Below are 21,635 nucleotides of genomic sequence, written 5' to 3'. Positions count from 1 at the left end.
CTACAGGAGGTCCCCTCACAGGCAGTGAAGCAGGTCTGCAGGTATCTTTCTCTCCCTCTCTGTCTTCCCCTCCTCTCTCCATTTTTCTTTGTGCTATCCAACAACGACATCAATAAGAACAACAATGATAAACAAGGGCAGAAAAAGGGAAAAATAAAAAAGCCTCCAGAAGTAGTGGATTCGTAATGTAGGCACCGAGCCCCAGCAATAACCCTGGAAGCAAAAAAAAAAAAAAAAAAAAGTTACATCCCTGACTGCCCACACCTCGGACTAGGCCTTCAGGCTGAGACCATCAATCATCCTTTTTAAAAAATATTTATTTATTCTCTTGTTGCCCTTGTTGTTTTATTGTTGTAGTTATTATTCTTGTTGTTATTGATGTCATTGTTGTGGGATAGGACAGAGAAATGGAGAGAGTCCAGGTCCAGGCAGTGGCACACCTGGTTGAGCACACACATGACAGTGCACATGGACCTGGGTTCAAGCCCCTGGTCCCCACCTGCCGGGGGGAAGCTTCATGAGTGGTGAAGTGAGGTTGCAGGTGTCTCTCTGTCTCTTTCCCTCGCTATCTCTTCCTCCTCTCAATTTTTGTCTATCCAATAATAAATAAAAATACATTTTAAAAAGTCCATACTGGGGGGCTGGGTGGTGGCACACCTGGTTGAGCACATGTTGCAGTGCTTAAGGACCCAGGTTCGAGCCCCCAGTTCCCACCTACAGGGGGAAAGCTTCACAAGCGGTGAAGTAGGTCTGTAGGTGTGTCTTTCTCTTTCCCTCTCTATCTCCCCATCTTTCTCAATTTCTGGCTGTCTCTATCCAATATAAATAAAGATAATTAATTTTTTTTAATATTATAGTATCCTTCCTGCTCCCAGTCTATGATTCTTTAAAAAAACAAAACAAAAAAAAATAGCCAAAACTTGGAAGCAACCCAGGTGTCCAACAACAGATGAGTGGCTGAGCAAGTTGTGGTATATATACACAATGGAATACTACTCAGCTATTAAAAATGGTGACTTCACCATTTTCAGCCGATCTTGAATGGACCTTGAAAAAATCATGTTGAGTGAAATAAGTCAGAAACAGAAGGATGAATATGGGATGATCTCACTCTCAGGCAGAAGTTGAAAAACAAGATCAGAAGAGAAAACACAAGTAGAACCTGAAATGGAATTGGCGTATCGCACCAAAGTAAAAGACTCTGGGGTGGGTGGGTGTGGAGAATACAGGTCCAAGAAGGATTCAGAGAACCTAGTGGGGGTTGTATTGTTATATGGGAAACTGGGGAATGTTATGCATGTACAAACTATTGTACTTACTGTTGAATGTAAAACATTAATTCCCCAATAAAAAAATTTAAAAAAAAACGGTGGTCCGGGAGGTAGCGCAATGATAAAGCTTTGGACTCTCAAGCATGAGGTCCTGAGTTCGATCCCCAGCAGCACGTGTACCAGAGTGATGTCTGGTTCTTTCTGTCTCCTCTTGTCTTTCTCATAAATAAATAATAATAAAAAAAAAACGGGGGTCAGGCAGTAGCACAGTAGGTTAAGCACACATGGTGCAAAACAGAAGGACCTGAGTGAGGATCCTGGTTCGAGCCCCCCCAGCTCCCCCACCTGCAGGGGAGTCGCTTCACAAGTAGTGAAGCAGGTCTGCAGGTGTTTATCTTTCTCTCCCCCCTCTGTCTTCCCCTCCTCTCTCCGTTTCTCTCTGTCCTGTCCAACAACAACGACATCAATAACTACAACAATAAAACAAGGGCAACAAAAGGGAATAAATAAATATTTTTAAAAATTGAGTCCTGTGGTTCGGGAGGTGGCGCAGTGGATAAGGCTTTTGACTCTCAAGCATGAGGTCCCAAGTTCAATCCCCAGCAGCACATGTACCAGAGTGATTTCTGGTTCTTTCTCTCCTATCATTTCTCATGAATAAATAAATAAAATCTTAAAAAAAAATTGAGGGGAGTCAGGCAGTAGCGCAGCGGGCTAAATGCACATGGTGAGAAGCGCAAGAACTGGCATAAGGATCGGGGTTCGAGCCCCCAGCTCCCCACCTGCAGGGGAGTCGCTTCACAGGTGGTGAAGCAGGTCTGCAGATGTCTATCTTTCTCTCCTCATCTTTGTCTTCCCCTCCTCTCTCTATTTCTCTCTGTCCTATCCAACAATAATGACATCAATAACAGTAATAACTACAACAAGAAAACAAGGGCAATAAAAGGGAATAAACAAATAAATAAATATATATTTTTTTTTCCTCATAAATAAATATTTTTAAAAAACAAAAAAAATGTGGGAGTCGGGCTGCAGTGCAGCGGGCTAAGCACAGGTGGCACAAAGCACAAAGACCAGCATAAGGATCCCGGTTCGAACCCCGGCTCCCCACCTGCAGGGGAGTCGCTTCACAGGCGGTGAAGCAGGTCTGCAGGTGTCTATCTTTCTCTCCTCCTCTCTGTCTTCCCCTCCCTCTCTCCATTTCTCTCTGTCCTATCCAACAACAACAATAATAACTACAACAATAAAACAACAAGGGCAACAAAAGGGAAAAAATAAATAAAATAAATATATTTTAAAAATGGAGTCCTTTGAGGGATGATTAGTTAGATGTTTAAAAAAAAAGGTGGGGGGAGTTGGGTGGTAGGTAGCACAGCGGGTTAAGTGCAGGTGGAGCAAAGTGCAAGGACCAGTGTAAGGATCCCGGTTCGAGCCCCCGGCTCCCCACCTGCAGGGGGGTTGCTTCACAAGTGGTGAAGCAGGCCTGCAGGTGTCTGTCTCCCCCCACTGTCTTCCCCTCCTCTCTCCATTTCTGTCCTATCTAACAATGATGACATCAATAACAACAATAATGACTACAACAATAAAACAAGGGCAACAAAAGGGAATACATAAATAATTTTTTTTAAGTTAAAAAAAAGAGGAAGGGGAGGAGCAAGAGGAGAAGGGGGTGAGGAAGGGGAGGGGCAGGGATGCAGAAATGTGGGGGTGGAGGTGCAGGCGCTGGGGCCTCTCTGGCCCTGGGAGCTGGGTGAGGGCTCCCCTGGCAGCGGTACTCAGGAGCATGGGGGAGGGGTCCCCCTTGCTGGTCTGCTCTCCTGAGGGGTCCCTGAGAGAGTGGCCTTTTTCTTGCTGAGGATCCGAGTCTGGCTGAGACCCGGCACACAGAGCCCAGAGGTCTGCAGGAGAGAACAAACAGGACCAGTACCTGCGGTGGAAGTGCCCTGAACCAGCCGCACCTGAAGGGGTCCACACCTGGGCATCCTTCTTGGAGAGCCTGTGATGCTCCACCGGCCTCTCTTCCCCCAACCTGGGCCCAGCAGGCCTGCCCCCACCCTGGTGGGTGGCCATCTACCACAGGCCTGACCTGGTAAGGAATGGGCACGGCGATGGGTCTTATGCATCACTCAGCGTGACATTGGTGAAACTGTGGACTGAACCCCAGACCTGTGTGCCACCTCTGCTCTTCCTGGCCTGTTGTTTCTCTTCTTGAATTGTTTTGCTAGGGACAGAAAGGCAGAGAGCAAAAGCGACCCCAGAACTGAAGCTTCCTGCAGTGAAGTATGGGCTGGGCTCGAACCTGGGTCCTGCAGACGGCACTGTGCTGGTGAGCTTACATTCCTTTTGTTTTAGCGGCCTGTGAGGTAGCACAGTGGGCAAAGCACTGGCCTCTCAAGCCTTATTCTTGAGTTTGGTCTGCCTTATCCCATGTGCCAGGGTGATGCTCTGGTTCTTTCTCTGTTGAAAAATGATTTTACTTAAGGCTGGGGAGACAGCACAATGGTTTTGCAAAAGACTTTCCTGCCCGAGGTTCTGAGGGCTCAAGTTCAAGCCCCAGTACCACCGTCAGCCAGAACAGAGCAGGGCTTTGGTCTCTTTCACTCTGTATCTCTCTTTCACTAAAAATAGGGGCCAGGCGGTGGTGCACCTGGTTAAGTGCTAACATTACAGTGCACAAGGACCCAGGTTCAAGCCTTTGGTCTCCACCTGCAGGGGGAAAGTTTCACGAGTGGTGAAGCAGGGCTACAGGTGTGTCTCTGTCTCTTTCCTTCTGTCTCCCCACCCCTCTCAATTTTTCTTTTTTATTTATTTTCCCATTTGTTGCCCTTGTTTTTTATTGTCATTGTAGTTATTGATGTTGTCATTGTTAGATAGGACGGAGAGAAATGGAGAGAGGAGGGAAACAGAGAGGGGGAGAGAAAGACAGACACCTGCAGACCTGCTTCACTGCCTGTGAAGTGACTCCCCTGCAGGTGAGGAGCCAGGGGTTCGAACCACAGGATCCTTCTGTCGGTTCTTGCACTTTGCGCCATGTGCGCTAAACCTGCTGCACTACCACCTGACTCCCCCCTCTCAATTGCTATCTCTATCCAATAATAAGTTAAGAGGGTCGTGTGTTGATGCACCTGGTTAAGTGCTTAAGGACACAGGCTCAAGCCCCTGGCCCCCACCTGCAGGGGGAAAGCTTCACAAGTGGTGAAAAAGGGCTGTAGGTGTCTCTCTGTCTCTTTCCCTATCTCCCCACCCTTCTCAATGTGTCTATCCATAAATTAATAAAATAAAAAAAGAAATAAAAATATTTTATTTGTTTTTCCCCCTTTTTTGTTGTTATTGTTGCTATTGCTGCTGCTGTTGTTGGATAGGACAGGAAGAAATAGAGGAGGGGAAGACAGAAGGGGAGAGAAAGACAGACACCTGCAGACCTGCTTTACTGCCCGTGAAGTGACCCCCCCACAGGTGGGGAGCTGGGGGCTCAAACCGGGATCCTTAATCAGTCCTTGCATTTCATACCATGTGCGCTTAACCCACTGTGCTACTACCTGACCCCCAAAATATTTTATTTGTTAACACAGGTAGAGAAGGAGAGACAGCAAGAACCAGCGCGTCAGTCTGGTGCACAGGAATCCAGGGTTTGATTCAGGGCCTCTTGCTCCCAAGCCCAGCACCCCACTCCCTGAGCCACCCTTCAGCCCTCTTTTTGTTTTTTTATTTCTTTCCTTTTGTATTTATTTATTTATTATTTTTTAATGTTTATTTTTAAAAAATATTTATTTTATTTATTCCCTTTTGTTGCCCTTGTTGTTTTATTGTTGTGGTTATTATTGTTGTTGTCGTTGTTGGATAGGACAGAGAGAAATGGAGAGAGGAGGGGAAGACAGAGAGGAGGAGAGAAAGATAGACACCTGCAGACCTGCTTCACTGCCTGTGAAGCGACTCCCCTGCAGGTGGGGAGCCGGGGTTCGAACCGGGATCCTTATGCCGGTCCTTGTGCTTTGCTCCACCTGCACTTAACCCGCTGCGCTACAGCCCGACTCCCTCTTTTGTATTTTTAAAAAATTTTTTTATATATTTATTTATTTTCCCTTTGTTGCCCTTGTTGTTGTTATTTAGATAGGACAGAGAGAAATGGAGAGAGGAGGGGAAGGCAGAGGAGGGAGAGAAAGACAGACACCTGCAGATCTGCTTCACCGCCTGTGAAGCGACGCTCCTGCAGGTAGGGAGCTGGGGGCTCAAACCAGGATCCTTATGCCGGTCCTTGGGCTTTGTGCCACGTGCGCTTAACCCACTGCGCTACCGCCCGACTCCCCCCTTTTGTATTTTTTTAAAAAGATTTTTAATTTATTTACTAGAAAGACAGGAGGAGAGAGAGAAATAACCAGACATCACTCTGGTACATGTGCTGCCAGGGATCAAACTCAGGACCTCATGCTTAAGAGTCCAATGCTTTATCCACTGCGCCACCTCCCGGACCACTGTTTTTTTTTTTAAATATTATTCCTATAAATGACTTTGGGGACCATCATTTGTCAAACATGCATAGATCAGCTCAAGGAAATGGGTGTGTGTCTAAGGGAAAAAGGTCACTTCCCAGCAGACTCTCCTGCCCGAGGCGTGGAGGCCCCAGGTTCAGTCCCCAACACCCCCACACGCCATAGTGGAGCAGTGAGCTGGCTAGGAGGAAAAAAGTTTACTTTGCTTTTTCATTCACACAGAGAGGAAGAGGGGCCCGGCAGCCTGGGCTGCAACCCCCATGCCCAGCACTCCACGTGGGACACGGCAAGCAGGTGCCCTATGGGTGAGCTCTCCTGAGGCCAAGGGCGGGCTGCCAGCAGTAGATGGTGGGCAGAAGCGGCCCCAGGGCTCAGTTTGGCTTGGCTGAGGATGACAGCCAGAGCCCCTGAGCCCTCAGCACAATCAGCCTGCTTTAAAAATGGACAGCCCGTGGGGTGGTGCAGCAGGTGAAGAGTTGGTCTTTGCGACACAAGGCCCCTGTACCAGAATAGTGCTCTGGTCTTTCTCCCTCATGGATGAATAAATGAATCTTTATTTAAAAAGATTTATCAGGGGCTGGGCGGTAGTGCAGCAGGTTAAGCGCACATGATGCCAAGCGCAAGGGCAGGAGTAAGGATCCCTGTTCAAGTCCCCGGCTCCTCACCTGGGGGGGGGGGGTCGCTTTACAGATGGTGAAGCAGGTCTGCAGGTGTCTGTCTTTCTCTCCCCCTCTCTGTCTTCTCTCCTCTTTCGCTTTCTCTCTGTCCTATCCAACAACAACAGCAATGATAACAACAACAAGGATAACAACAAGGGCAACAAAATGGGAAAAATAGCCTCCAGGATCAGTGGATTCATAGTGCAGGCACTGAGCCCCAGCGATAACCCTTGAGGTGAAGAAAAAAAAAGATTTATCTGTTAATGAGAGAAAACCAGATTGAATTTAGGATTGTATTACCTTCTGGCCACAATAAATGAATCTTTAAACATAAAAATTTTGGGCGCTCTCAATTTCTCTGTCTCTATCAAATCAGATAGAAAGAAAGGAGGGGGTTGGGAGGTACCGCAGCAGGTTAAGCGCATGTGGCATAAAGCGCAAGGACCACCGGCGGGAGGATCCCGGTTCGAGTCCCCAGTTCCCCACTTGCAGGGGAGTTGCTTCACAGGTGGTGAAGCAGGTCTGTAGGTGTCTCTCTCTCCCCCTCTCTCTCCATTTCTCTCTGTCCTATCCAACAACAAATGACATCAACAATAACAATAATAGCCACAACAAGGCTACAACAACAAGGGCAACAAAAGGGAAAAAAATGGCCTCCGGAAGCAGTGGATTCATGGTGCAGGCACTGAGCCCCAGCAATAACCCTGGAGGCAAAATAAAATAAAATAAAATATAGAAAGGAAAGGGAAAAAATGGCTGCTGGGAATGGTGGATTTGTAGTGGCACCAAGCCTCGGAGATAAAACCCTTGTGGCAAAATACTTCTATTGCACAACTAAGATAGAGATTGGCCCAGAAGGTGGTACAGTGGCCAAAGTGTTGGCCTCTTAAGTAAGAGGTCCTGAGTTCAGTCCCCGGCTGCTCCTCTCTTCTGTCATTAAGCCCCCTTCCCCCAGTGCAGGTGGGGGGTGGAAACTTGTCCTTGCACATAGTACTATGTGTGCTTAACCAGGTGCACCACAGACCAGCTCTCTCCTTCTCTCCCCCTTCCTTTTGATTTCTAGCTGTCTCTATCCAATAAATTGAGTAAAAAAATATTTAAAAATGAAAAGAGAGAGTAGACACGGCCAGGGAGGCAGCTGGTGTGGGGAGTACCAAGCTCTGTGCATCCTAAGTGAGGAGTGAAGCTTGCAGGTGGGAGGTTACGGTCCAGCTCTGGCTCCCTCTGCCCTTCCTGGCCATGCCTTAAGCCCCTTCCCCAGGGGAGGCCCCCTGGATTGGGATCCCAAGGGACACAGGTGTTCTGGGGGCTGAGGCCTGAGATGGAGGGAAAGTGGGGGATCCAGACACCTGCCATCTGCAGCAGGACTGGTGTGAACAGAGAGGGTCTAGAATCTTCTTTTTCCTGTTCTTCCTTTAAAAAAAATTTTTTTTTAGGTATTTGTTATGCAGAGAGAGAGAAATGAGAGAGGGAGAGCCACAGAGCCACGCTCAGCTCTGGCAGGCAGGCAGGAGGTGGTTGTGGTGCTGGGGACTCACCTGCACCTTTGGGGCCTCATGTGTTCTCGCTCATGTTCTTTTTTGTTAAAAAAATTATTTATTTCCTTTCTGTTGCCCTTGTTTTTATTATTGTGTTGTTATTATTATTGTCATTGTTGGATAGGACAGAGAGAAATGGAGAGAAGAGGGGTTAGACAGAGAGAGGGAGAGAAAGACAGACACCTGCAGACCTGCTTCACCCCTTAAGTGACTCCCCTGCAGGTGGGGAGCCTGGAGCTCGAACCTGGAGGGATCCTCACACCATCCTCATGCTGCCAGGTCCTCGCACTTGCTTTGTGTGTGCTTAACCCGCTGCACTACCCCTTACTCATGTTCTAATGGGCCGAGCCGTCTCCCTGGGCTTCCTTGTTTTTATTTCATTATTTAATTTTATCTCTGTGTATGTGTGGGGTGGTGAAGGCTGGAGCACTGCTCTGTGAAACCCTGGGCTCTCACGTGCTCTGCCGCTGAGTCACCACCGGCTGCTAGAAGATTCTTCTCTTTGGAGACTCTGGCCACAGAAGGGGTGTGTGTGCATAGTTTTAAGTAGGCGTGTGTGTGCATGTGCGTGTGCGTGTGTGTGCAGTGTGTGGTGTGAGTGCATACTCACACGGGTGCACGCATGTGCAGTGCTGTGTGTGTGTGTGTGTGTGTGTGTGTGTGTGTGTGTGGCCGCCTTCTCCCTGGCAGGCAGAGGGGAAGGGGGGCGGTGGACAGGGGTGGGGGTAGACTTTGTGCTGACTCTGGAAAGTGGATGGACAGGAAGGGGGAGGGGAGGCAAGGCAGGGAGGAGGGCAGGCTTTGAAAGCCGTAGCCATGGGAAATGTTTTTATTTCCTGCTTGAAAGAAAATGCCATAGTAGGATTAAAAGAGAGAGAGAGAAGAGGAGGGAGGTGGAGAGAGGGAGGGAAGGAGGGAGCGGCCCCCCTGCCTTCTGTGGGTGTGGGAGCTTCCTGAGCAGGAGAGGCTGATGCTCCCCGCCCCCTTGGGCCTGGAGCACCAGCAGGGCGCAGGCTGTGGATGTAGGCAGCTCAGCTGGGTGTCTGGGTCTCAGGGCCCAGGGAGAGTACCCCAGGGGATCCCATGCTGGGATATGCAGCCCCAGGCCTGGTAGGGGGGCGCAGCCCTCCTGAACCCCTGACCCCGCCAGACCGCAGCCGGCTGGGGCTGCCTGACCTCTCTGGCCCCAGGCTGCCCACTGGACTCCTGCTGACCTCTGCCGCCTTACCCAGGCTGGGGCCTGACAGGGAGGGGTGGTGGGTGGTTAGAGCCCTTGTCTTGTCGCTCAGGCCTCAAGCCTGTGGAGGGGACCCCAGGGGTGCTATACTGTGCCCATGGGTGAAATGGGTACCCCCTGAAGTCAGGCAGTCAGTGTTTTCTTGGGGGGGGGGGCGGCTGGCTTGTACTAACAGGCATTTTCAGCCTCCCAGGAGGTGGAGGAGAGCTGGAGCAGAGCTCTGCCCAGCGCAGGAATCTGCCTGCCTGACATGCTGGGGCCTGCAGCAGGGAGGGGTGACCCGGGCCCCCCCTCCCGAGCCTCACCTAGGCAGCGCCCCTCCTTCAGTCCCCTCCCCAAACAAGGCAAGCCTCCAGCAGTCATCCCCACACTGGGTCAGCCTCTGCCAGCGCAGACTTGCACACACCAGACAAAGGTGGCCCAGCTGTCACCCTGCCCTGAGCCCCAACTGGCCAGACTGTCCCCCAACACAATACCCCCTGCATCCCCTGCCCTTGGGCCCCCTTGGTGCAGTCCCGCAGCCCCCCCCCCCCCCCCCCCCCCCCGGCCACCCAGAGCTGGGCGTGGGGGTTACTGGCGGTTTGTTTGGAGAAGGGGGGGTGGGGCGCGGGCAGGGCTCTAACCTTGGGCTGCCAGGCCGCTTTGTTTTGGGGCGCTGGCGGGGAGGCCCGCCCCCCACCCAGGCTGGAATGTGGCCCAGCAGCTCCGGGGCCTCCAGGCCACCACAGCTTCCCTGCCAGGGAATTCCTGGGCCTGCGCCCCCTCCCCCCCCTGCTCCCCCCACCCTGGGCCTGGAGTGGAAGCCTGTCCCTCCCGCCTGCCCCCACCTCTGCCGGTGAGCTAGCTGCCCTTTGGGATGTGTGCAAGGCCGCTGTGCCGGCTCTTCTGGCAAAGGGACAAAGCTGGCAACATTCCGCCTTGTTATTGCAAAGGCCCTGGCTGCTCTGGCCCAAGGCCGGGTCAGTCCCAGGGCTGGGGCTTGGTGTCAGCTCAGCTTGTCCCTGGAGCCCCCCGACCCCGGGGGCTCAGCCAGGCCAGCACCTTGTTGGGATGTGGTGGGTTAGTGAGAGCCGGGAGTCCCCACAGCGCGGGGCAGCTGAGCTCTGGCTAGGGTGGGGGACCCTTGCCCCCCCCCACCTCCAGATACCCCCGGCAGGCACGCACTGCGGCACGGAGAGGGGGTCCCCAGAACCGAGTTCCCTCCGCAGGTCGGGGGCCTGTATCCTGGGGCGCTGGGGCTCCTCCGGCGACCAGGAAGCTCAGGGCCGGAGCCTGGGGTGGGAGCAGGAGGGGCGAGACCCACCAGGCCGAGCAGCAAGACGCAGCGGAAGGGTCGGTCGGTGGTCTCTGTGCGCTCTGGCCCCTGGATGGGGGGGGGGCTTGCTGTGGGTCTCCAGGCCGGTGGCACCGGCTGAATCCCGGCTCCGCGTCTTCGCTGTCTTCGCCGGGCGGAGAGGCGGGCGCGGTCTCTTGGTTCCACTGCTGGAAGCTCCAGAGCCAATCGCTGCTAGGAGCACAGGCCGATCTTCTTCCCTGGGGCGGCGGCGTCTCCAGGGCTCGGAAGACGGGCCAGGGCTCCGGGAGGCTCAGGGCAGACAAAGGGGTGCTGGCTCGGCGGGCTCAGCTTTTGGTGTGCAAACAAAGGGGATGAATTCTGAGCGGTGAATCGCGAAGGCCAGGCGTCCTCCGAGGTCTGGGTAGCGGCCGGTCGGTCTGTCTTTCCACGGCTGTTCCGCCCGCCCGCCCGGTGGGACTAAGCACACACTCATCAACACACTTGGAGACCCCGGGGACAATCTGGGGACAGCCTGGAGGAGGGGACGGAAGATGGCGGCGAGCGCTGTCTGGTTATAGCTTAGTCACCCGGGCCTGCGCGCAGGGCTGCGGGACCCACAGCCCCCATGAGGTGTCCCAGGGAGCCTGGTGGGTGGCGGGCTGTCAGAGGAACTCAGGGAGCGTCCCCGCCCCAAGATGGCCCCTGCCTGCGGGGACCCCAAAAACATCTGGATGCGGGTGGCTGCCCACTTCCATGGCAACTTGGGAGGCCTGGCCAGGACAGGTCTGTCCTGCGCCGTGAGTCTAGCTGCGAGGGACTCCCCAGTGTCCGTGCACCTGGGAGCCAGGAGGGCACTCAGAGACCCAGAGCCTGGACATGCCGGCTGGCAGGCTCCCCTAGGCCCCAGCAGACGCTCACTCAGAGAAATGCAAAGGCCAGTGGCAGACGCTGGCAGAGAGAATTTTTATTAGCGACCAAATGATTTATGGGGGGGGGGGCGCCGTCTTGGCACCCAGAGCACCCAGGGGTGAGAACAGGCAACATTTTATAAAAATAGGCTTCTGTGTTTTTCCACCCCGTGAGGCTCCCCCGCTACACACACTTTTTTTTTTTTTTTGGAGTGGTATTAAAATAAAGCATTCCAGATGCGGCAGGGAGTGGGCTGCTCAGCAGGCGGGAGGGCCCGGGCGGGGGTGGGGAGCTGGGAGAGTTTTTTACCGGGAACCCACAAAGGCCGCAGGATTAGACTGGGGCGCATGGCGCATACCCGGGCTGCACCCCTCACCACCCGGTCCCCCTTCAAGGCCTCCAGGAGCCCCACAGCCGGTAGTCAGCCCGTGCCTCCCCCACAGCGGGCCTGGTACCTCCTTCTTCTAACCCCCAGCTCCTCTCCGGTTCTGCGTCCTGACCTGCGCCGGTCCCCTCCGCTCCAGCTATTTCCATTCCTTTCTCGGCCTCTCCCTCCTCCCCCTGGGCCACTCCAGCTTCCAAAAGAGGGCGGCCTGGAAACCGGCACAGGAGGCCAGGGAAGGGCAACTTGAAACAGCCCTCCGGAGGCTGCAGTAACCCCCCCACCCCAATTCAGGCTGGAATTAAATTAGGCACCCCCACTTCGCTCTGGAAGCCTAACCTCCTCCCCCCACTTTTTTTCTTTCTAAAAGTGGAAGCGAATACATGCTTATGCAGCTAGCTCATTCTTCTCCCCACCTCACCCACCCCCCAAAAAAGTTGCCTTAAAAATGGAATTTTTAAAAATAGCGAGGAAGCGGGAAGGCCAAGCGCCAGTGGGCGCAGTGCGGGATCTTTCTGCCCCAGCTACGGGGGTCCTGCCTGGCTCTGGGGAACTGGCTGTCCAGGCTGCCTTTGGGGGGAAAGGAGCCGCCTGGAATCAGGCTGGGGGGAAGAGGGCACCCCCCTTTGGCCAAGCCCCCCACCCAGCGCCTGCAGCCGAGACTTGCAACTCGGTCACTGCAGCTAGAAAGGATCTGCTGAAAGTGCAAAAAACCCGAGTGCAAAGTCTGGGGGATGGGGTCCCCTCGCCCCTCTGCCGTCTGCCCATGGCCAGCCCAGTACTTTTTGGGCTCGGCCGCCGCTTCCTCTGAGCTCAACAGATTTCATTTGCTTTCCCGGGAGGGACGCTGCTGGCCGGGAGCCCAGGCACAGAGGTTCTTCCATTCCTCTGTAACGGGGTTCGGAGCTGCGGAGGGGAGCTGCTAGGGTGTCGGCGCCCAGAGAGGTCGCTGCGCGCTGGGCCCAGCTAATCCCCTTTTCCTGCTTGGGGACTTTTGGGGGTGGGGGTGGAGAGCCAGGGAGGGGCGCCCGCTGCGTCTCCATGGGAACCCGGGGAAGCGGGGACTCACCCTGCCTGGCCAGCGCCGCCAGTGACCCGCTGGGGACCGCTCTGCGCCCGCCCAGCCCCGGTGGCCCGGGTGTGTGTGGGGCGTGAATCGCCGCTTTGTTTGGGGGTGCTTGGGGGGGGGCAGGCTGCCTGGGTCTGTCTGGGCGGCTCCTTGGTGCGCTCGTGCCCCAGGGGAGGTGGGGAGGTGGGGGCGCTGCCCAGAGCCCTCCATGCCCCCCAGTCCCGGCTGGCCGGGCTTGTCACCTCCTTCCGCGAGCAGGAAGCTGACAGGCGGCCCATTGAGCCAGGACTGCAGTGACAACCATCTTCCTCTATTTTGATCCCTTGGCCCAGACGCAGGGGGAGGGGCACAGGGAGCAAGGGAGGAGGGGGAGCGGGATGCGCGAGGGAGGGACCATGGGGGGGGAAATGGGGGGTACCAAGAAACAGTCGGGAAATTCTCACCGCCGGGGGGCCTGGAGACCGCCGGGCTCGGGGCTGGGGTGGCCACTGAGCTGGGGTGTTTACCGCGTGTGATGGGCAGTGCGTGTGGCCAATGCGGGGTGCGGGGTTCGGTGGAGGGCGGGCCCCGGGAACAATGCGCTTGAGCGAGGCCGCCCCGCCCCCAGTCGTAGTCCCCCCCCCCCCCGCCTTTTTTTTTTTTTTTTTTTTTTGAGCAGAGGAGAGGAACTTGAAAGGGGGGCCGAGCCCGCACCTTCCCAATCCCGGCTGTATATGGAGATCTGGGAGGCTCTGAGCCGGCGCTACCTGGACCTCATTAAAAAGCGGGGCGCCGCGGCGCGCAGGGAAAGCTGGCGGGGCCGGGGGCGGCGGGAGCCCGGCCGCTGGAGGGCGGACACGTCGGTGCGCCAAGTGCTCGGCCCCGGGAGCGGGGGTCGCCCCGAAAGCGGAGAGGCGGGCCCGCAGCGTGAGGCGGCCGCGGGGGGCCGGGGCGCGCTGGCCTCGGGAGCGCGGGATGGCGGGCGCATAGCCGCGCCAGGAGCCGGAGTCGCCGTCGCCGTCGCCAAAGCCAGGTACCCGCAGCCCCGCCGCGCAGCCAAACTTCTCCCGCCGGGTCCCTCCCCCCCGCCCTTGCGCGCCTCCCCCGGGTGCGGGGATCCCCGTAGCCCCCTCCACTGCTACAGGGCGGGAGCGCCCAGGGGGGCCGGGATGGGGGGCGCGCCCTGGGGGGGGTCTGCGCCCCTGCCTCCAATCCCGCAGCAGCGCCCAGCCGGGACCGGGATTGGGGTGCCCGCTCGGCTGCCAGAAGCGGCGGGGGCCAGGGACGCGCGGCGTTTGCGGTTATAGGCTGTTTTTAATTAAAAGCCGGAATTCAGCCATTTTAGCTGCGTCTGGGAGAGGAGGGAAGTAGGGAGACGCAGCGGGGCTCCCTGCGAAGGGCCGAGCCGGCTGCCTGGGGACCTCGCCCCGACTTCCCCGTACCGGGCAGGGAGGCCCCCTAAGCTGTGCCCTTTAGGGAAAAGCGACACAAAGGACATTAAAAAAAAAAAAATCACGGATGGCGTTTCACCTCCCGGAGACGCAGTTCCTCGGATGTGGCGATCTTAGATTTTTTTTTTTTCTTTTCCCAAAGTGATCGCGGATCTGGTAACCAGAACCCCAAGGGCGAGCGAGGGAGCCGGGGAGGGAGGCCTGTAACCCAAACCGGGTCCAAATCCTTACCCCGGGCCCCGTTGGGGAGGAGGGCGGAGGCGAGGCCAGGGGTCCGCAGCCTGAGCGGGAGGTGAGGGGGGGCGGCTAGGCGCGCATCCGGGCGCAGGGCGGGCGCTGGAGGCTTGGTCGGCGGAGGCTCGGGGTGTGCCCGGGTCCCCTAGAGTTGGAGCCCAGGCTGCTGAAGGCCTAGGAGAGCAGTGGGTGCGGGACCCCCTCCTTCTCCCTTGGCCATCAGCCCGTGACACATCTTAAACAAACAGCTTAGAACTGAGACCTGGGGGAAGGGCTGGCTGGCGCTGGGGAGGTTGTTTTTGGGGTAGGTGGGTGTGAACGGAGAGCTGGGGTGGGAATAAGTCCCCGGTACCACCCCCACCCCACCCCCGCGATCCCAGCAAGGGACCCCGCGCCGTTTGGAAAATGAAAGCAAGGCTTGTTTGCAGGCCTGCTTGGGGCGGGGTGCCACGTCTCGGTCCTCAGCTCCGCGGCCGGGGGAGGGGGGTGCCGCTGGCCTGCGCTTCCTGGCCTTTTTCTTTTGTAATAACGACACCCCTTTGCAATCGTCACCCCCACCCACTGCCCAAAACAACCATTCCATAGCTCAGGGGACCCCACCGTGGTTAAGGGAGCCCCCCCCCCCAAGGTTAAACATTAAGCCCTGGGCGCACTTAGAACCCGGCTGAGGGAGCCCTTCCAAGGGCTCTGCTGGCCTCCGGAACATGTGACCCGGGGAAGCCGCGGGGAGGCCCTGTGTCGGCTCCCCATATCGGGAGTGCCCTGAGCGGCCAGCAGAGCCTGAGCACCCGCCACCTGCAGGCGCACTGAACGGCAAAGGAGCTCTCCCCAGTCTCGCACCCCAATCCCCTCCAGCAACTTTCTGAAACTTTTTTTTCCTTTTCCCCCCGTGTCCTCTCCGCTCCCTCTCTCCAAGACTAGCTGCGCGCCGCCCGCTGCCGCGCTTGGCTGCCGGTAGGGGCCCCGCCGCCCGCCACCCGTGCGTCCTGGGCCCGCTCAACCCGTTGCCCGCCACCATGCCCACAGCTGAGCCCGCGCTGCCAGAGGACCCTGGGACTTCGTGAGGCCGCGCTTCTAGGCGGCTGTGAGCCAGGCCTGCGGGCCGGCCGGTGGTGGCCGCGGCAGTCTAGCGGAGGATGGATGGCCGAGACTTCGGGCCTCCACGGTCCGTGCACGGCCCCCCGCCGCCGCTGCTGTCCGGCCTGGCCATGGAGAGCCACCGCGTAGGCGCCGCCACCACCGGACGCCTGCCTGCCTCGGCCCTGCCCGGCCCGCTGCCACCCGGGAAGTATTCAGCCGGCCTCAACCTCCACCCGCACCCGGGTAAGTGCCGCGCCCGCCGCCTATCTGACCCAGGACCCGGGAGGGACGCCGCCCCGCGCTCTACCGGGACTTGGTCCACGGGAATCACTGCCGTTCCAGCCGGGCTGCACGCTTGTCATAAGCGGGCGAGAAAAGAACAAACGCCCGGCCCTTGGAGACGCGCGCTCCCGGGCGCACTGCTTCTTGGCAAAGGCGTCGCCCCTGGGTCCCCTGCGCAGCTCGGGTCCCCCGGCCCCGGCCCCGGTGGCCTCGGGCTCTCTCCTGCCCGGACAGTGGCGGGCGAGTGCATCCCTTCTCCGCGGGAAGCTGCGCCAGGCTCGGAAAGCCGGTCCCTGGGGTCGGCGCGGGGCTCTGGGCCGCTCCTGGTTCCCGAGCTGGGCCCGCGGAGGCCGGTAGTACCAGTCGCTCGCTCCCTTGGATGTGGCGCCCAGGCCCCTCTGCCCAGCGCCCCAGCTCCTGCGCTCAGGCTAGGGCAGACCCGCCGCGCCCTCCCCTGCGGGCCTGGAGGCGAGGTGGGGAGACCCCGCGGCCTCTCTTTGATTCGCCTCCGGGAACTTTGCAGGAACCCGAGTCTCTGGCTCGGCGGGACAAAGGGCCTTTGTGCGGTCTGGGGGGAGGGGTGCACCAGCGGGCAAGGGCGAGGGCGCTGCGGCCCAGGGGTTGGAGACCCCCCTGTGGGGCAGGCGCGCTGCGCCGGGGTACCTGGAAAAAAGGTCGGGGGCAGCCCTGTGTGAGCACACCCTGGCACGGGTCTTTATTTGTGTATTTCGAGCCTTTGCAGCCCTTCTCCTGGGGAGGTGTCCCCCCATCCCCCTGCTGGCCTTGTAGGGCAGGGAGAGGACGAAGTCCGGGGGTGCGGAGCCCAAGATGCCCGGGAACTCTGCACCCCTGCCCTGGGCCCTGCCCGCGTAAGTGCAGCGGGAGGCGGCTGCGCCTGGCCTGTCCGGGCGCCTCCCGCGGACCCTGCGTGCTCAGCGGCTGAGGTCATGGAGGAAGTGGGCCGCGGGAGGGCCGGGCGGGGCGGGGGCGCAGGCGGGGACGAGGCCGGGGCGGGCTTGGAAACCTCGCACCCCAGGCCCCGGCGGTATGTGTGGGGCAGAGCCCCTTAGCCGGAGGTGGCAGCCGCCCCTGCACCCCCGTGTTTGCGGGGTGCAAGGGCTGGGTTTTCTCCACGCCGCCTTGCGCTTGGCTGTCAGCGCCCCAGCTCTGGCCAGACTATCTGTTCCATCTGTATTTGTTTATTTAGGGACTGGGAAGCCCCAGAAGCAGAGCCAGTGTGCTTGGGGGAGTTGGTCTTACAAGAAGTGGGGGTCACCATTCAGGGGAGTGGCTGGTGGTACAGAGCGAGCTGCCTGCCCCCACTTCCAGCGGCGGGGGGAGGGGGGCGGGGGGCTGACGCAGAGGCGTGTGTGCTGAGAGGAGCTGAGGTCACCCCTGGCTTTTGGGTGCTGGCGGGTTGAGCCCTCACTGCGGTTACTGGGACAGGAACGTGCCGCTCTGGGTCCCAGGCCATTGCCTCTGCCCAGGCAGCTTCCTACCTTCCTCCCGCCTTCAGGAGTGGAGAGCTGGTGCTGATTCTCCTGCAGTCTGTGAATGGGTGCCTGCCCCCCCCCCCCATTAGCCCGTGGACAGCAGGGGGGCGCTGGGCTCTCTGGAACCCAGCCTGCACGGATTGACTTAAAAGGATTAGCGGTGAGGGCTGCAGAGATAAGGGTGCTTTACAGGGCGCTTCTGCCGGCTGAGGTGCTGGAGCCCCCCCCTTGCTCTCCCCCCTCTGTGCCCGGCTGGCTGAGGGTTTCCAGGGCCTCCCTCATGCCAGCCAGAGGTGGGGGGGGGTGCAGGAGTTGTGTGCCAGGAGCACAGATCAGCCAAGGAGGCTGGGAAGTCCTCCACCACCCCACCCTACCCCACCCCCAGCTCCGTGAAGGGCAGTAATAAGCCCTTGGAATTTCAACCCCTGAGCTTGGAGAAGGTGGTTTAGTGGGAGAGGGAGGTGGGGGAGGAAGGTTCCCAGAGCCTTCATGGCCACTGTCAGGCAGGACAAAGGGAACCCAAGAACTGTCCCTGAGTACAAGAGACTGACAGTCCCAGGCTGGCGAGGGGGCCACCCCAGGACCCAGGTCAGAGGCCTCTGCTGGCCTTGGGACCTGGCCCTGGCAACCCTGGCCGAATGCCCTGGTGTTCCCTGGATGCCAGAGCCCTGGCCTCTCTAACAGAAATGGCTTCTAGGGCCAGTGCCTGGGGGGGGGGGGCTGGGAGCCCACTGTGGTGCCCAGCCAGACATGGTGGGAATGATCCTGGGTGCCTTTATTTGGACCTGGCCATTTTGGGGTGGTCTGGGGTCTTGACAGGGAGTGTACTCAGCCTGACCCGAAGTAGCTCCCTGGAGATGTGGGAGGACTTGTCCTCATGCTCCAGTCCCAGCCCTGTGGTTACGCCCATTTTTGAACCCCATTTTTGAACCCTTGGTCGTTGTAGCGAGGAGGGATGGGCTGATGGCTCCCCAGGTGCTGCTGTAGGCCCTGGGCTGCTGTGGCTTCTGTCCCCAGGGCCAGCATCCTTATGGCGCTGGTTGCCACAGAGGCTGGCATCTGACTGGGGGGGGCAGACCCCGTGGGTAGGTGCCCCCCCCAGCAGACCGTGGGGGCACGCCCCCACACATGTGAGACCTGTGATTCCACACAAGCCTGAGCAGAGGGTTTGTGTTTGCGGAGCAGGCGGCCCAGCTCTGTCATTTCCAGGAAGATGGTGGGCTGGAGACTCTGCTCCACGCTGGGCTGGGCCTCTGAGAAGGTCCCCGGTGATGGTCCGGCCACCAGAGCCTTCTGCAGAGCCTTCTGCGGGAGACCCAGTAAAAGTGATTAGCTGGTGGTGGTTAGCTGGTAATTCACAACCCTGGCCTCTCCAGGCCTCCTGCTCCCCTTCCATGTTAGCTTCCCCACTGGCCCCTCAGCTTACCCCCCTTCTTTGTTGCTACCTGAAATGCTGCCACCCCCAGTGGCCACTCTGTGGATTCTAGAATAGCCTGCGGCCTACCAGGGTTCCTCCTGGAACCCCCTGACACCCCCCACCCCCACACACACTCTCCTCTCTGCTTCTGATTCCTTTTCCCTATTTTTGAACTTTCTATAAATGAAACCAGGCAGCTTCCCCCCCCTCCTGTTTCTAGAAGCTTTCTCCACAGTGGGGTGTGTAGTGGGCCTGGAGGGGGAGGCTGGGGTGTGTGTCTAGACCTGTTTTGCCCATGGGCGCGGGGGGTGGCGCTGGGGTGCACGCGTCAACCTTTCAATGGAAGGATTGTTTTATTTATTGAATGTGTGTGTGTGAACAAGAGAGAGAGAGAGAGAGAGAGAGAGATTCAATGTGTGTGTGGACAAGAGTAAAAGAGGAGAGAGAGAGAGAGGGTCTGGGAGCTAGCTCTGTGTTAGAGCCCAGGACTGGACCGCTGTGCTGCTATGCCTTTTAAAAATATAAAGACACAAATAATTTGATCATTACTAAAATGTAGACCATTTCCACCTACGGGATTTCACTGCTCTGAGCTAAGTTCATCAGACAGAGAGAAGGAGACAGAGGTGGGGGTAAGGACCTCTCATGGCACCAAAGCTTTCCCCAGTGTGGTGGGGGCTAGGCTTGAACCCCAGTTGTGGACGTGGCAAAGCAGACACTCTCCCAGCTGAGGTAGCTTGCTGGTAATAGCAATAACAATAGTAAAAAACCATTTACTCGCAGCAGAGACCAGAGGCACTCGAGTCTGGCATTGTATTTACTGTGCCGCCGCCCTCCCGGGCTGCACTCAGAGAAAGGCAGACAACAGATCTCCTTGGAGGGCCTGGCAGTTGGTGCACCTGGCTAAGTGCACCTTACCCTGCACCGAGGACCCGGGTTCAAGCCCCTGGCCCCCACCTGCAGTGGGAAGCTAGACGATTGGTGAAGCAGGTGCAGGTGTCTATATGTCTGTCTGTCTGTCTGTCTTGTGGACCTATTGTGTGAGAGTCCTGTGAGTCCCCACTCTGTTATCCAGCTTCTTGGCCTCTCCTTTCTACAGGATCATATTTGTCTCTTTACTTTATGACACCCACACCCACACCCCAGAGCCCTGCTCAGCTCTGGCATTTGGTGGTGGTAGGGACCGAATCTGGAGCCTGTCTGGAGTCTCAGGCATGCAGATTGTACTGTAATTCATTCATCCGTTCATTAACCAGGGCTTTGCTCAGCTCTCACTTCTGGTATATTTTTTTGGGGGGGATAACCTGAAATTTCGGAGTCTCAGCCATGGAAGTCTTTTTAAAAAAATATTTATTTATTTATTCCCTTTTGTTGCCCTTGTTGTTTTATTGTTGTAGTTATTATTGATGTCATTGTAGACACCTGCTGACCTGCCTCACCGCCTGTGAAGCGACTCCCCTGCAGATGGGGAGCCAGGGCTTGAACCAGTATCCTTACACCGGTCCTTGCTTTGCGCCACCTGTGCTTAACCCGCTGCGCTACCTCCCGACTCCCCATGGAAGTCTTTTTGCATGACCATTATGCTATCTCCTCCACTCTTTTACTTCATTATTTTTTTTAAAAAAAGAACAATATTTATTTATGAGAGAGAGAGGGAGGCAACACAAAAGCCTCATTCTGGCACATGAGATGTCAAGGGTCAAACTCAAGACCTCACACTTCTGAGCACAGCTCCAGACTCACTGGGCCACCCCCTCCCCCAGGCCTGCAAGTCCTGTGCTTTACTTATTTCCCCAGAGACCCACTCAGCTCTGGCTGAGGGTGGTGCTGGACTTGTACCTGGGCCCTCAGAGCCTCAGGCAGGAGAGGCTTGCAGAGCCCATGTGCTGTCCAGTTCTGGGGTTTGAGGCTGAGACTCAAAGCTTCCCTTCTTGCTCCGTCACTCCAGGTCTTCCCGTGTGAAATGCGCAGGAGAGAGGGCTCCAGACCCTGTCCTTGGGCTTCCCTGTCCTTCTGGGAAAGAAAGGGCCTTTTGTGGAATATGGTTCCTGGCTGCAGTTTTGTGATCACTGTTTACATCGGCCCACAGTGATAGACTAAAATTTCATTTTTTTCCTCCTGTGTATTTGAACATGACTGTTGGGTAAACTTAAAACTGTCTTTTTCCCCCTCGGGGAAGACCTCCCTGGGCCCCATCATCTCGTCGTCAACTGGTCAGCAGGGCCTGGGCCTTGGTGCAGCCGTCCTGTCTCTGGGCAGAGCTGCGTCCTGTTTCAGGTCTGTCTGTCTGTCTGTCCCTCACTTTCCTCCCTTGTGTAGTCTTGCTGGGACTGGTCCTGCAGGAGCATATGTGGAAGGCAGATTCTTGAGGTGCAGTGAGTCTGAAAACTCTCTCTTCCGGCTATCACTGTGAGGAGGCTGTTGGAAGTGACCCCCACCCCTAACCCCTTGCTCCAGAGTATAGCTGTCCTGCTTTCTGGACTCTAGTGTATTTTCAAACCAGAGCCCTGCTCAGCTCTGGCTGAGGGTGGTGCCAGGACTAAACCTGGGGCCTCAGCCTGGGGCATGCAGCTCCTTGCAGAACCCCTTTGCTCCCCACCTGCAGGGAAGGTGCTTGGACAGTAGAATAGGGCTGCAGGTGTCTCTCTCTCCCTCTCCTGTTTTTCACTTTTTTTAAATCTTTATTTATTTGATAGAGACAGCCAGAAATTGATAAGGGGGAGACAAATAGAGAGAGGCAGAGAGACACCTGCAGCCCTGCTTCACTACTTGTGCAGTTTTCCCCCTGCAGGTGGGGACCAGGGGCTTGAACCCGGGTCCTTGCGCACTGTAACATGTGCACTCAACCAGGTGTGCCACCACCTGGCC

General features: G+C 57.1%; 1 protein-coding gene and 1 long non-coding RNA gene across 9 annotated transcripts in view; one reads left to right on the top strand and one right to left on the bottom strand.

Moving 5' to 3' along the window:
- The window catches only part of LOC132533124 (uncharacterized), a 215,632-nt gene extending 202,121 nt beyond the window's left edge, over positions 1 to 13,511 (bottom strand). For 2 of the 4 annotated variants that reach the window (XR_009545011.1, XR_009545009.1), the window contains exon 1: positions 10,023 to 13,511. This is a non-coding gene — a long non-coding RNA (uncharacterized LOC132533124). The remainder of the gene's footprint in view (positions 1 to 10,022) is intronic. The other 2 variants (XR_009545008.1, XR_009545010.1) reach the window with 2 other exon arrangements.
- Positions 13,512 to 13,702: 191 nt separating this feature from the next.
- The window catches only part of TNRC18 (trinucleotide repeat containing 18), a 78,602-nt gene continuing 70,669 nt past the window's right edge, over positions 13,703 to 21,635 (top strand). For 3 of the 5 annotated variants that reach the window (XM_060173235.1, XM_060173234.1, XM_060173232.1), the window contains exons 1-2: positions 13,703 to 13,843; positions 15,412 to 15,818. In XM_060173235.1, the coding sequence (XP_060029218.1) occupies positions 15,632 to 15,818 (187 nt within the window). In that variant the 5' untranslated portion in view covers positions 13,703 to 13,843; positions 15,412 to 15,631. The remainder of the gene's footprint in view (positions 13,844 to 15,411; positions 15,819 to 21,635) is intronic. The other 2 variants (XM_060173233.1, XM_060173237.1) reach the window with 2 other exon arrangements.

Source organism: Erinaceus europaeus, chromosome 15 (assembly GCF_950295315.1).
Source record: "Erinaceus europaeus chromosome 15, mEriEur2.1, whole genome shotgun sequence".
Classification (NCBI taxonomy): Eukaryota; Metazoa; Chordata; class Mammalia; order Eulipotyphla; family Erinaceidae; genus Erinaceus; species Erinaceus europaeus.
This window is presented reverse-complemented; position numbering and strand designations above follow the sequence as displayed.